This window comes from Sceloporus occidentalis, unplaced genomic scaffold, assembly GCF_023333645.1.
Source record: "Sceloporus occidentalis isolate IW3139 unplaced genomic scaffold, rSceOcc1.0.p SCAF_6, whole genome shotgun sequence".
NCBI lineage: Eukaryota > Metazoa > Chordata > Lepidosauria > Squamata > Phrynosomatidae > Sceloporus > Sceloporus occidentalis.
This window is the reverse complement of record NW_028316986.1, coordinates 64084967-64100842: the sequence shown is the minus strand read 5'-3', so window position 1 is coordinate 64100842 and position 15876 is coordinate 64084967. Positions and strand designations below refer to the sequence as shown.

Below are 15876 nucleotides of genomic sequence, written 5' to 3'. Positions count from 1 at the left end.
AAGACAAAGTGTTTAGGCCAAAAGTGAATGGCAGTACCCTTTTGTTTCTTCTTTTTTAATGTTTGGAACAGCAGCAGCTATAGATAAGCTATTTATATTTCCAATTAAAATCCATTTATTTCTAAAATTCATAAACAGTGTTGTAAACAAAGATTTATATATCTGTTTGCACTTACTAAAACACGTGATGTTCAAATTAGTGATTAAGGTAACTCAGAAATGTTTGGAGCAACAGACAATTCAACTGTTACACTGCTCAGTGGCCTAAATCCTACTTTAGGTCCTCTATGATTTCTTACTTGGTCTACATACTGTTAATCCCAATTTCAGTAAAGTAGGTTATGTTTGGAATATGGGTTGAAACCCTCCTTCTTCCACACAAAAGCCTCCACTTCATTTAGTGATAGTCAAACAATTCTTTTCCTTGGGGGAAAAAATAGATTATTTTCTTTTAAAACTTCCAAAATGGGCATCTCTGGCCCAGTGAAGACGGGCCTTGTGGCATGTCTTGATGATGTGCTAGGGTTGCCTTGGGGTGTCACTTACAGATGCCCCACAACCCTAGCACATCTTCCGTATGTCAAAATGGCGGTGCCCTGTAGAGACGTGTGCCACCATTTTGACGTGACGGATGCCTAGCGTCCGCATGTCATGGCACCATAATGACGTTGTGAGTGCGCCATTTTGGGTGGTCTGTACTGGGCCTCTATCTGCAAATGTAAAAACGCTATAATATTTATTTATTTATTTATTTAAGATTATTTATACCCCATTCTTCAGCCTCAAGGGCTCTCAGAGTGGCTTACAAATTGTTTATTTGGTAGCGTGGTCTTTCTGGCCAAACGTCACTTGTTAAAATGTTTAATATTGTGTATTAGCTACAAAGGAATCCTAATTCTGTGAACCTGTAACTTGTTTGTCAGGCAACCTATGCTTTCTCTGTAGCTGCTTGGTTTTTCTGTGTTTTTTTTTTAACCCTCTTATCTCATGTTTTCCAGTCTTCTCCTCCCACCTTATTACCAGTAATATCTGTATTATTGTCACTACCCATCTTTGATGTCCTTTTTCCTACATACTTTATCTTCTGTTTAGCGGGGGCTGCCTGTTTTCAGAATCTCTTCTCCTTGAAATCTGTACTTTTTGTCTTTTCCTCTTTCTCTGCATTTTTGTTTCTTCCCTCACCATCTCTCTCTTTTGTGTGATATTTTTGTTTGCTCCTTCTTTTGTCTTTCATTGTCTAGCAACCCACTCTGCCTTCACTCTCTTGCTTACTCTGTAGCTTCCTTCTCATACCCACAAACTGCATTGTGAGGCAGTGTACTGTAGGCATCCTTTCCTATTCATTTCTGCCTCCTGTTCTTTGTTGCCTGTCATGTTTCCTGCCATTCTCTACCGCATCTGCCACCCATCAGGAGTAAGAAAGTGAAGATAGTTGGGGAGTGTATAAAGGAGTGCCTCCAAATTACATAGAATTTCTTTGGGGAAAAGATGAACTTTAAAGTTCTGCCCAAAGTCCTTCTAACTCCCCCCTCTCCCCCAAAAAACCCAACCAACCAAAAAACAAAACAAAAAAAAAACAAACAAAAAAAAACAAACAAATTACCAGCAGTATAATTCATCTCGACACATTGGTCACAGTCTTGTGACAAAATGAATAATTTTAATTTATATTTCTTCTTATTTTTCAGGATGTGAAGAACCGCCGAAATCCTCGTCTTGTGCCCTACGCACTTCTAGATGATAGAACTAAGAAATCAAACAAAGATAGTCTACGAGAAGCAGTCCGTACACTTATTGGCTATGGTTATAACCTTGAAGCTCCAGATCAAGATCATGGTATTAAAATTTTATTGTCTAAAGAAGTAGATGGAACCTACTATATGATTATTTTATTATAATATTTAGGCAACACACAACTATTTCTCAAACTGATAAAATGAATTTAAATATGGTGCAGACTAAAAAAAAGTTGGGAATGTTCTGCTGTAGCTGGTATAGTGTAATGACTAAATGTAATGCATGCTACAGCTAGGCTACTCCATATGCAATGTTTCTGTACTAGATACTTGTATCTGGTGTAATATTTCTGTGGACTAAGGAACAGAACTGAACTGTTCATTCTGTTAAATGAACTGTTAAATAGCTGCATAAGATAAGCACAGAGAAGTGCATGTCAGTTGTGCAAATAAGTCTCTGAGAAATCCTGGATTAGGCTGTTTAAGTTGATCTTGTGCTGCAAGAAGGGGTAGTTGAATTGTCTAAGGATGTCATGCTAGAGCAGGGATATGGAAATTCAGTAGTTTGGAGACAGTTTTCTGAATCTGAGAGCCTCCAGGGTCTACATGTACTGTCAGAAATGCCAGAAGAGAGATAAACAAAATTAGAAGCATCTGGAAATCCATTTTTGAGTTTTTTTTTTTTTAAACTTACATTTTTTAGGGTTAAACTTAAGAGGCCTGTGAAGTATTTAAAAGGTGAATCACCATTCCTGGAAGCTCTAAGCATCTAGAAACATATAACAGAAAAACCACTAAGCAATATCTTCCACTCTATGAAGCTGAAAAAGGTTTCTCCTGTAATATCAAAAATTTCTTGCTACCTAGAAGAATATGATTTACTGTAGGCACTATCATTTTCTGCTTGCAAAAAGCAATTTTAAATGATTCAGGGCCCTCTAGTGGTTTTTATGGAACTTGCTTTTATGAGCTTACATATTGAATAAACTCACCTATTGGGCTTTCACGTTTGCTGTTGTTGGTAATTGTCGTCAAGTTGGCTTTGACTTATGATCACTCTTTGAATGGGAGACTTCCAAGCCACCCTGTTATCAACAGCCCTGCTCAGGTTTTGCAGACTCATTGGCTTCATTCATTGAATCTATTCACCAGTAACATGGTCTTACTCTTTTCTTATTACCTTGCCAAGCATTATTGTCTTTTCTAATGAACCCTGTCTTCTATTGATACAACTGTATGCCAGTCTCAGTCATGGCTTCTAAGAAGAGTTCAGTCTTGATTTGCTCTAGGACCTATTTCTCTCTCTCTCTCTCTCTCTCTCTCTCTCTCTCTTGGCAGATCAGGGTATCGACTTTTCTCCCACACCACATTTCAAATGAACTGATTCTCCTTTCTTCACTCTTCAGTCATTAAAGCTTTTTACATTCTCCAATCTCTAAAGCACCACTGGACATTTCTATGGGTTTTGACATAGCAGGCTAATGTTGCTTCCCTTGTGGAATTTCTCACTTGAAAAGTCATTTTTTAAAAAACAAATTACTGATGAATTTTACTGCTGCCTTTGCTAAGTGCCCATTCATAAGGTGTTCAGTCCATTGCAAATCTCTCAGTGCCAGATGTGGGTTTCATAGTAGTGAGAAAAATTATGGCACCTTCTCATGCTTCATTATCCATATGCTCTCTGGGAAGGAAAAGCAGGTGTTATAATTAGAGAGGTTATCCATGTTGACTGTCAGATATATGAAAGAGAAAGATACTGAGAATTAGGAACTTTGCATCCTCTGCAACACTTTTGCTTTAATCACTAATATTAATTTGTAGATAATCTGCCTTAGCCAGTGGTTTTCTCTTTGATAATAGAGTGTGGTTACTAGCAAAACTTTGTAGAGATTTTATGTTTTTGCTAAGAGTATAAAATTCAGAAGAAAATACACACTGATGCAGCAGTGAAAAAATATAAGAGGAAAAGTGAGAATTAATTGGAGGTACAGAAGATTCAAAAGATGATAACTTAATTGTATGAGTATTTGAACCTGACAAGATAATGCATGATATAAGAGAAATGGCTTAATGCCGTACTCCTAGTGATGTTGTTACAAAGGGGAAAAGTAACATGGGTATAAAGGAAAGAGATAATTAGAAGTCACATTAGTGAAACATTGAAGGGCAACAGGAGTAGTAATTCGTTATACCAAAAACAGCAGTCTCACTCTGAGTCAAGGTAAAGTACAAGAGGTCACTATATTAAAGACCACTTATGTAGAAGCTGTATTTAAGTACTCCCCAGTCCAAAATATTCATATTCTGCATTGGAGCCAAAGATTGTGGTTGGAAGAGTTTCTAAATGTGACAGAATGAAACATGGAAATGAGGCAAAGATTAAAGAGAAGAGATGAAGTTCAATGTATGTGGTGTCAAGTTTGGGTGTATTAATCCAGGTTCCCACTGAGAATTAAACGTCTTTAAGTGAATCAGAACCTAGAAGGGAGAAGCTTATGGAAAGCATGGACAGAGGCAGATAATAGCTTAACAATTCAGAGAGTTTAATAGCAAATGATCAGGCAGGAGTGGGGATCCAGCAGTGGAGAAATTTCTTTTGATTCCTCGTGTTACCTCAGATGGAATTTGTCGAGTCAGTGTACTAGCACTGGGGGTGGTGAGAGCCAAATGTTAGTGAGCCTATGGCCCTGTACAAACGGGCCATTAAGCATGTACTGAGTACTTGCTAGGGTTGCCTGGGAGTGTCCTTTTCAGACGCACTCTAACCCTAGGACATAATCAGTACATCAAAATGGCGGCGCCCTGTCTACATGGGCGCCACCATTTTGATGTAACGGCAGCATCATGTCCAAATGGTGCGGCACGGCCGTTACATCCTGGTGCCACTGCAGGGCGCCTGTGGAACCGTTTCAACGGCACCGAAAAGAGCTCCAAAACAGAGCTCCTTTCGCTTGCATATCGCTGGTGTGGCCTTTACACGGCCGCGCCAGCAATACTGATGAGAAAGGGGCCAAGTGGCCCCTTTCTCTGTCTCCCTGCCACTGTCAGGGTGTCCTTGGGGCATGAAGCCCCAAGGACACTCCTTTCCAGGCTGTGGGGAAGCGGCGTGTTGCCACTTCCCTGAGGCCTGGAAAAGCGGCAGATCGGGGCCTCCGGGGCTGCTGCTGTGGCAGCTCAGGCCCCGTTCCATTGGGGAAAGGGGCGGGTGCAGGCCGCCCCAAAGGGGTGGTCTGTATCCCGCCATAGTTAGTACATATGGCAAGTATGGGGTACACACACACACACACACACACACACACACACACACACACACCACATCCATAAACACATCCATACTGATTTAGAAAATGGGTGGACACATAGCCTGTTAGTTTTCTTCTTGATCTCTTGACTTTCTTCTCTAGCCTCTGCATGTATGTGCCTGTCTGTCTGCTCACCAATTACTCCTCAACCTGGACAGAAAAGACTAGTGGGGCACCACAGGGTTCTGTGCTGGGCCCAATGCCTAATACTGTTCAGCATCATCAATGACTATGATTCTAAATTAATTTTATTTATATGCCAGTGTGAGATCTTATAAATAAAGATGGGATATAAATACTGTATTTTAACCACCACCATCACACCAATCATAAAAAAACATAGCATTTCTCTGACAAAATAAAAATGGTTTGAATGGGTACAGTTCTTTTTATGCCATGCGCAGGACACCATTGTTGAGATTGTAGTACATTCTTGTTCCTTTTTTTTTTTTTACAGACTACTGGTCTTTCCAGTCTAAGATAGCAGATAATGTCATTTTGCTGTGTATTTTTCTTGTTTAACTAAAGTAAATATTAAGTTATATTTCAAAATTTGCAGCTACTAGACCAGATGTGTTCTGTGGTATGATGGAAAAGTTTAGAATCTTCCGTACAGAGAAGACATATGCAGTAAGAACTGGGAAATGGTATTTTGAATTTGAAGCAGTGACAGCAGGAGACATGAGGGTTGGCTGGGCCAAGCCAGGTTGTCAACCAGAACAAGAACTTGGATCAGATGAACATGCATTTGTGTTTGATGGATTCAAGGTATGTGTAGATCTTCAAGGTTTATGAAGTCTTGAGAGATTTCCCATTGTTTTACTAGAACTTTAACATTTACAAATTGTAACAGCTATAACTTGGTCATGTGGCAAAACTATGACTCGAGGAAGAATCAGGTGTCCAATGTTTTCTCAAGAATGGAGACAATTTCTTAAGGAATTCCATGAGCAATGCATTAAAATGATCTGAGGGGAGGAGGGGTTCAGGAGGAGAAAGGTTCCCTATCTGAAATGGTTCTGCTTTTTCAGTTCTTTTGAGAGGAGATAACTTGTAAATGTTATGCTTCTTCTACAAGTATGAAACAGCCACTTTAATTCATTTCAATTATGATACTTAAATTTTTCCTTGAACAGTGATGAACAACAAGGAAAAGGTTTTAGCCCCATAAACCTGACCTAGACGAAGTAATGATCCTGAAATGGAGATAAATCATTCTTTTCAAAATGCTTTTGGAAGCTAAAGACCAGGCTATATGACACCGGTAAATGATATACAAAACTGCTGAACGTAGCTGTTTTGTCTTGTAGCTGAAGTATATTATTCAAATAAAAGACATTAGTTTGCTTCTACTATTGATTGTGCTGGACTGGTAATATGTCCTCCCAGTCATCTAATGCTTGATACTACTGCTGTTAAACTTTCATGAATGTAATGGTAGGATTTGCAGTTAGAATCATAGAATCATAGAGTTGGAAGAGACCACTAGGGCCATCCAGTCCAACCGCCTGCCATGCAGATTATTAACAGATTATTTACAAGCATAGAATTCTTAACTGTTTTTCACTTTGTTTGACATATTTTATTAATTAGGCCCAACGTTGGCACCAAGGAAATGAGCATTTTGGTCGTTCTTGGCTGACAGGGGATATTGTGGGATGTATGGTTGATTTGAATGAGCGCACTGTGATGTTTACTCTCAATGGTGAAATCCTTCTTGATGACTCAGGTTCTGAGCTTGCATTCAAAGATTTTGAGGTTGGTGATGGTAAGTAAGTTCATGAGCAATTTTGCTCTTCTAACTGTCCTTTTTGAGAAAGATAAAAGTAATATGAATGGTTATCTTAATGAGGGTATAGCTCATAATGTCTATCTGAAATTATAGATTTTAAAATTTTAGGTTGATGGAGTTCCTTCCAGGAAGAGAAAAAATTGCACCCATTCTGCAGGTGGAAGATTTCTTATAAAGCAACCCAGAGGAACATAGTATGTGGTGTTTCTGAATAATCACAGTTGCAGTGGGGGAAAAGACATCTCTCCAGGAATATCTGCATCTAACTATGTCAGGGATGATCTGGGGGACATTTCCCAAGAGAACAATTAAGCTTTGTCTGTGAATCCTCTCCCACCCCTTTAGCTGTGTCATATGAATACATTATCTTCACATGTTTGGGGAGGCAGAGATTAAGAATCAGACACTAGAAAGAATCAGGAATGTCAGAAACTTGTGAACCACACTGGACTACTTTTGTCAATTTACTATTGTGTATTCTTTGGGCTGCCTAATGATTTTTTACATCAAAGTCTACTTGATCCTTATCTATAATGGGAGAAACTAGGGACTGATCCTGACATCAATTTTATGCAAAGCCTCTGCTCCAGTGGTGACATAGCCCTGTGATTCTTCCTCAAAAGATGGGTCCTATTTATGCTGAAATTATTTAAGTTAGTAGTATTGGTTTCCAGAGTTTGATAAAGTTTGCAGTAAAACTTTAGAACAATCAGTTGATACGTTTGCTTTTCTGCGATTCCTCTCTTCAGAAATAAGATTCTACATTAGAGTACATAATCTGTAGCTTGGGCACCACACGGGAATTCCAAGTACTTTAATGGAGTCCTTCTTCCCCTATCTTTCTCTTCTCTGCTGCAAAATGATGGCCTTTGCTAATTTTTCGCTGGGCTCATAGACAGTGCTCTTTTCTCATTGGAGGACATGGGGTGTGTGTGCTGGTGGGGGGGGGGGGAAGAGAACTGTCAGATCCCTTCAATGAGGAAGGAGGATCACTGGAGAATGAGTGCATGTGTGTGTGAGCTGCAAAAGATTGCTCATTACTTTTCTATCTGGTCAGCATACTCAGTTGGATATAATGAATTACCTTGTGGAATATAGTAATGTTCTAATTCAGATACAGTTAGTCCTCTGTATGCATGGATTCTGCATCCATAGATTCAATCATGGCTCAAAAATATTCACACACACAAAATTCCCAAAAGCAAACCTTGATTTTGCCATCATATATAAGGGATGCCATGTTACTATTCCATTGTATTTATTGGGACATGAACATCCACTGGTTTTGGTATCCATGGGAGTCCTCCAACCAAATCCCAATACCGAGGGCCCACTGTATAATGATGATCTTGTGTGTTTCAAAGGTTGTTGCTCATCTTGGGATGTGTGGGTTATTCATTAAAAACAAAACCCATAAATTGCATGAAATAAACAAGACAAATATGTGAATATTTATGATTCATTGATTGCATCTGTCTTTTTTGGCAGGCTTTATACCTGCATGTAGCCTGGGATTGTCACAAGTGGGCAGACTGAACTTTGGCAAAGATGTCAGCACCCTGAAATATTTCACCATTTGTGGTTTACAAGAAGGGTATGAACCTTTTGCAGTGAATACAAACCGGGACATCACCATATGGCTGAGCAAGCGACTACCTCAGTTTCTTCCAGTGCCACCAAATCATGAACATATTGAGGTTTGACATATCTTCAGTTCATTTTGTGGGAATGAACCTGAAATGGCTGCAATACTACACCTCCTTACCTGGAAGTAAGCCCCACAGGCTTTAGTGGGACTTAGCTCTAAGTACCTTTGCATAGGATTGCAAAATTAGTCTGATTCAGTGAGAGGTGTTGTGTTTGCAAGTTACAATTGCAGTGAGCAGAACAGGCATCTGTACATAGGAAGAATCATTATGAGCCTCTAGAGACCAGTGTTATATGCCGGTGTGAGGGTGACATGAGGGTGTGGTGTACATACACTGGCCACCCCACGTTGCCCCCATTCTGGTGCCACACTGCACACCCAACCGCATGGTGGGGGGCATCACAGCGCTCCATTGGCATAGTGTTTAAATGTGCTGCGCCAAAGGAATGCCAAAAAGCTGTTGAAAAGCCAGGGCAGCGGTGGCTAAGGTATCCTTTCTGCAGCACAAAAAAGAGCTGCTTTTTGTGGCTTCTTTCTGTATTGTGAAAAGGCCAGATCAGGGCCATGGTGTGCAATTGCTGCGGCCCCAATACAGTGAGGAAAGGGGTGGCATGGAGCTGCCCCTCAGGAGCCGTCTGTTGAGCCCCTGTGTTCTTTTTCTTGTCCCCCTGATGTCCAGTTCAAGATTCTGAGCACTCAGACACTGAATCCACTGTGTCTTCCTGTCAATAAGTGCTAGTGGCCACTCCCCATCACAAACAGAGCAATTACATCATTAAATTGATTTTTTTGCTGTTTTTTCCAGTCTTCCTCCAAAATATTCTATCCCTTCCTGTGAGTCCTATTTTATTCTTAAATCTTTACCTCAGCAATGACAGATTTATGCAAAAACTGAGTAAGGTACAGCTTAGGGCCTCATGGTATGAACTGTGCTGAATATTTATTTTGCTATATTTCAAGTGTTACATTATTATTAGGATATGGTACAATTGTGATTTTTATGGTGTGTGTGTTTGTTTGCTAAAGGGCTTCTTAAGCTTAACATATGATAAGACCTTAGTCTGAACATGCCCCTAAGTGAGATATTATTCACTACTTTGGGTGTGCTGTGTTTCATTTTTCTCCCATTCACTTTAACTAACTTTAATTGAATTCTTCAAATTAAACACACACGCAACATCTACAGTGTATGTTGGGTAAACACGTCAAATCAATTAGTTTGTTAAAGTAATCAAATGTAGGGCACAAGAAGTGTTGAAGTTTGGGTGAAGTGTTTTTATATACTTTATGTGTTCCTTTTGATGTATGGCATATAAAGCATTGGAGAGTTAAGATATAGAGATTATAATTGTTTATTATTTTTGTTGTTAATAACACCAGGTAGTCTTGAAGTGAAGGAAATAACTAACTAAATAAATAATTACTTGCTTCCTTAAGCATCCTTATTGCAATTGCATTTTCAACATTTTTTTAACTAAGACTTCATTGGTGACTTCTCAGTATTAGCTTAGTAAAGTTCTTTTTCTCAGTGTAAATCTGTAGTGAGCTTTTTGTACTAACAGTAATTTTACCTTGCTAACATTGAAAATTATATTAATGGAATGCTTAAGATTCAGTTGTTAATCATTTATGTATTATTAAAAACCTGTAAATATAAATAAAAATTGCATTTAATTTTACATTTTCCCATTAATTTTACATTTTAGTTTTTGTATTTGGTAGGTTACAAGAATAGATGGAACTGCAGACAGCTCCCCATGCTTGAAGGTTACCCAGAAATCATTTGGATCGCAAAATAGCAAAACAGATATCATGTTCTATCGTCTCAGCATGCCTATAGAGTGTGCAGAAGTGTTTTCTAAAATGCCTGGAGGAGGAGTGCCAAGTTCCAGCCTTTTTGGCCCAAAGAATGACATGGATGATTATGATGCAGATTCTGACTTCGAAGTCCTTATGAAGACTGCTCATGGCCATCTTGTAACTGATCGGGTAGAAAAAGAAATGGCAAAAACAGAATTTAATAACCATAAAGACTATACACAAGAAAAACCTTCACGCCTCAAACAAAGGTCAAGTGACTTGATCTCTTTGGCATATTGCAAACCACATCCTGTAATAATGTAATTTAATTTAGATATGAAACATTTCTGAATGTGCAATCAGGGTAGAAACATCTGATTTGAACATTTTTTGTTGTTGGCAATGTTCTGATTAAGAGTATTAAAATTTAGGTCTCCCTTCACCCAGCTGCCCCAATTATTAAGGAATATAAATGACATGTTTCCAAAAGCTGTAAAAAATTAGCATAACAACCCTATTATCTTTTTAAAAGAAACTAAAATAAATGAATGAATGAATGAATGAATCTTTATTTGTATACCGCTATTCCAATGATCACAGCGGTTTACAATCAGTTAAAATATGACAACAGCAAATCCAATAAAAGAAATCCCCCCACATTAAGCAATAAAATACAACAATAAAAATATCCATCATTCAATCACCTTTAAAACCAATTAAAACTAATAACACCAGTAACCCCAAAGACATCCATTACATTACAATTACAATTACAACAACATAAAAGGAGAAGAGTGGAATTAAAGGACATGTCATTGTCCTTTAAAGTCATTGTCATCATGGGATTAGATTCTGAAATTCATTCTCTGCTATCTGACAGTGACTAGAGTTCTTCCTTCAGTACAAGTGACATTCCCATATGGCATACAAAAATAAATTGTGCATTCAAAAAATTAAAACAAAATACTGCATAAAACAATACAGTATAATGTATAGAATACGGAAATAGCAGATTAATGATGGTAAGGATTGCCAGAGTCATGATGGGAGTAGGGCACTGATGAGGGCTCTGTGGCTCTTTAGTTATTTTCAGATTGCAACAACCTCACCACTGGCTGTGCTGGCTTTGTCTAGGGGGTGTTACTGCTTGAAAACATGTTATTGTTCTTGCTGTTGTTCTTGTTGTTATATTTATACCCCACCCTTTTCCCACTTTGAAGGCAGTTTACTCAAGACAGCTTACTACCATTAAAAGAAACATAGGCTGGTTACATACGGCCATTTGGGACGTCCTCAGGACGTCCCAGTTTAAAAAAGGGGCGTCTCTTCTAGATGCCCCTACTCCTGTTACGGACTCTGTCCGTAACAAATGGCGGTGGCCGTTCCACACAGCCGCCGCCATATTGATGTAGCGGACGCTGTGCGTCCGCACGTCGCGCAGCACTTAGACGTTGCGAGTGCGCCATTGGCGCCATGCGGCATCATAACTGCACCGCAGGAAGAAGCTCCATTTTGGAGCTTCTTTTTTGCTCCGCGAGGGAGTCGCGCAGTTTGGCTGCTGCGACTCCCTCGCAGAGCAAACAGCAGCGCCAGGAGACCGCCACAAAGCGGTGGTTTGTAACCCACCATGGTTGACAATTCATAGTGTACAAAACTGAAAAGCAATTAAACCATTGTAAAATTAAAACCAATTAAAAACCTATGGAGAATGACACATATCCCATCTCTAATTTAGGGACTTATGCATAGCATTTTGTTCTGATTCTGGCTCCTTGTTCATGTATTCATTTGGCTCTACATTTTAATGCAATGCCATTTATGTATTCAGTAGATTTATGTGATGTCTTCAAGGGTGAAACATTTCCAAAATGGTTTCCAAATGACATCAACCTCTCCTCCCTATGGATTTCCCTTTTCATTTTTTGCACTCAGCATGCTGGCATCCAAGGTGCACCCTGCACATGCAGGGATATCAATGTTGCAATTTGCATAAATACAGTACCTCCTTTGCTTCCTTACTTGAAAACTAGAATCATAAATTCATAGAGTTGGAAGAGACCACAAGGCCCATCCAGTCCAACTCCCTGCCATGCAGGAACTCATAACCAAAGCAACCATGACAGTTGGCCATCCAGCCTCTGTTTAAAGACCTCCAAGGAAGGAGACTCCACTACACTCTGAGGGACAGCCCTTACTGTCAGAAAGTTCCTCCTAATTTTGAGGTGAATCTCTTTTCCTGTAGCTTGCATCCATTGCTCCGGGTCCTATTCTCTGGAAAACAAACTTGCTGTATCCTCAATATGACATCCCTTCAAGTATTTAAACACAGCTATCTTATAGCCTCTTAACCGCCTCTCCTCCCCTCCTACATATATTTCCCATTTTCATATGATTAAAAACAATGTCCTTACAGCACTGGGCCATTTTGCTTTCCAAAGATAAGCAGTGACACCCAAACCTGTGTTGTCAGTATTTACATACAAACGTCATATTTAGGGCTTGTTTACACCAATGAAAATGCTATACTCACCTCAAAGCTGGTGCTGGAAGTCCTGAAAACGTATGGCTACTTCTCTCTGTGTTTTTCCCGCTCAACCCAGCTGTGCACCAAACAAAGCAAAGCCAGGGAAAATACCAGTGTTTTTCAGAAAGCTTGGAATGACCTCGGGTTCTTTCAGCATGTGGACAGCTTAAATGGCTGGTATAGATGCACCCTAAGGCAGCTTGGTGAACTGTAAGATAATTGACACGGAAGAAGAAATAGAATTTGGTGACATTTTTAAAAGTTTCCATTTTTATTTCAGAATTGTCTCTTTGGCTGCCCACATGGGCCAAATGGTCTGGCTTCCCATGGCCTTGTGTTATCTAGTTTAAATGACAGAGGCCAAAACATTCATGGTGGGATTGGCCTTGATCCTGCCTGTGGAGACATGGATCCAGATGATCTTGTCTGACCCTGGGGTAACCAGTCTTTACCATGGGGTAAATTAGCCCTGGTTTTGCTCAGAGTTTCTCAGAAACTCTGCAGCAAAACCATATTATTCAGGAAGCCTCCCAAGCTCCTTACTTTTCCAGTAGGCAGTCCATCTGAGAAACGCCCCCCCCCCCCCCTCATTGCCCTGTCTGATGTGGAATGGGGTGCCTGGCCCTGTGGGTGTAACCAGGTGCCCCATTTCAACATCATATGGGCAACTAAGGGGCTTCTCAGGTGGATTGCCCACCAGAAAGGTAAGGAGTGCCCATAGGGACTAACCTGGGTGAGCACCAAGGGCAGGATAGCATGGACTAAGTGCCTGTACTATCCTGTCCCATCTGCTCGGGCCTTCTGATTCACAAGATTCATGCTTGCTTCCCTTGGGGAGCCAAACTATAAATATTGTCTTCATAAAAGCTTGATAAAGAACTCCATGATCTCCAAGGTGCCTCATGGCCTCAGGCAAATTATGACAGGATGGGTGAAGATTGTAGACTCTCAATCAGTCAGCCACTCTGTGACAACTGGGCACCAAATGGCCTGTCTTTGGTCAGACAAGCAAATTGAGAGTGTATGCCTATTTTATAAATTGAAGTATAAGTGCTTTTCTTTAAATGACTCTAGTACTCAAATATTTGGTGATATTTGGAGAAAAGCTTAAAAATGTAAAAGTACATTATTTAGGGGCCTTATAACAAATGTATAATTAAATGGGAGCTTGGCTTGTAAATATTTTTGTTTACAAAAAGTGTTTTCCACTTTCCAATTTAATAACTCTATAAAATGTTGCTGTTAAATGGAACATATGTGTTACCATTTATCCCAGCTAATAAATTCAGATTTACAAAGATTGTGATTTGTTGTGTCTCCTGTATTTTGATATATTACAGATTTATGCTGAGAAGAACAAAGCCAGACTACAGTACAAGCCACTCTGCAAGGCTTACTGAAGATGTCCTGGCAGATGAAAGAGATGATTATGATTACTTAATGCAAACTTCCACTGTAAGTAAATTTCATATTAATATTTCAACTCTTTGCTTTCTCAGAAATGACATTTGAAACTCAGTTTGAAATTATTAGACACATTCTGAGGACACCCTTTTTTAAAAAATAAGTTGCACATTATATGTACAGGTCTGGCCTTATTGTTAGGCAGAATAATGCACCTGCCTCAAGCCACAGATGACAAGGTTTAAGGAGCAACCAAGTTGTGAACCACGTGGCCTTCTCTATGCTCTTCTCCCTAAGTCAGCCTCCATCCTTCAGGTGTGCACGACATAGTTTGGGGAATATATTTGCTAGTCCTGAGTGCAGGCCTACTGATGCACTCTGTTCTGGTATATGGAATAAGAGCGGTGTCTTCATATTCTTTTCCTCAAGCTGCAAAATTAGCTCTGGCTATAGTTAAATTATACTCTTGATTATTATTATAGATCAACGCTAATACATTGTGTTTAAAATAAGGCTGAAAACGGCATAAAGTTTTAATTTGGAAATGTATACTTTCAAAGTTGCTTGGTGCCCCACCCTCAGTTGGGATACCTGGCATGCAGGTGTAGAGTTGAGTGGGCTTGGGATATCAAGATGGTGGCAGCCGTGCCAGTCTTCCCCAATGTGCAGCTCCTGAACATTGATGAGGCCAACTGCAGGATCTATTGGCACTAAGAGCAGTAGGTTCTCTTCCATGAGATTCAAACCAGGTCCAGCACCACCTGTCTTTCTCTCTACAGCCAAGTTGATGTTTGTGTGTTCGGGTGTTCTGTATCAAAGGAGGCAGAATGCAGCTGAGTGGTCAAACAGTCCTTCATTATCATGCTGGGATGTAATAGTGTCCTTATATGGTATGCAATGCCAAATGACTTCTGCTCATTTTAAAATACCTTGTTAAACTGCCAGGACCACAACATGGAGCAGTCAGTGTTCAGTGAGTGCACAGAAAAAATATCTGCTGTGCTGTACTTTCAGTTTTATGGATACTTGTCCCAGCAACAAAATATGATGCAGGATTATGTCAGAACAGGCACATATGAGACAGTATTCCTGCAGAACTATAGTGACCTAAAAAATTAGATTGCTCAATCTTTAGAAGCGTCCTGGCTAGCTGGCTTGGCTGTTTCACAAAACACCAGGTGCGATTTTTGTTTTCTCTCTAATTAGAAATTGGAATTCATTCTTGGTAATAATCATTTTTTCCCCTCCCTGTTGTTATTATAAGGTTGTACTTCATTTGCGGTGGAGGACCAGTTAGCCTTTGGATGATATAACTGGAATGATATTTTACTTTGGCTTTCAGTAGTAAATTGAGAGCTATTTTTTAATTAACTAACTGTTCCTACACTATCGTATTGTCAATAGCTGTGGAAAAGTTGGCCACAGTTCTTGGGCATGGCCACAGTCTGAGCAGCAATGAATATCCTGTTATGGATAGCCAAATGCCATCAAGGTGTTTAGGGGTCCACAGGGGAGCCACACCTATGCACTGATTATGGCAGGTATGGGGAATAGTTTTTCATTTTAGCTACTTCAAATAGACTTTCTACATTTCTTCAATGTTGATGCAGAGCCAACACATGTAGAAGCAAAATATAATACGTTTGGGGCCCGTTTAATCCAAGAAAGTG

The 15876-nt window shown here is 39.7% G+C and overlaps 1 protein-coding gene across 1 annotated transcript in view; it reads left to right on the top strand.

The window, feature by feature from the left end:
- The window catches only part of RYR2 (ryanodine receptor 2), a 421553-nt gene that overhangs the window by 229405 nt on the left and 176272 nt on the right, over positions 1–15876 (top strand). Inside the window, exons 28-33 of the mRNA XM_089529854.1 lie at positions 1689–1836; positions 5598–5806; positions 6632–6806; positions 8319–8527; positions 10201–10547; positions 14143–14257. Of these exons, the coding sequence (XP_089385980.1) occupies positions 1689–1836; positions 5598–5806; positions 6632–6806; positions 8319–8527; positions 10201–10547; positions 14143–14257 (1203 nt within the window). The remainder of the gene's footprint in view (positions 1–1688; positions 1837–5597; positions 5807–6631; positions 6807–8318; positions 8528–10200; positions 10548–14142; positions 14258–15876) is intronic.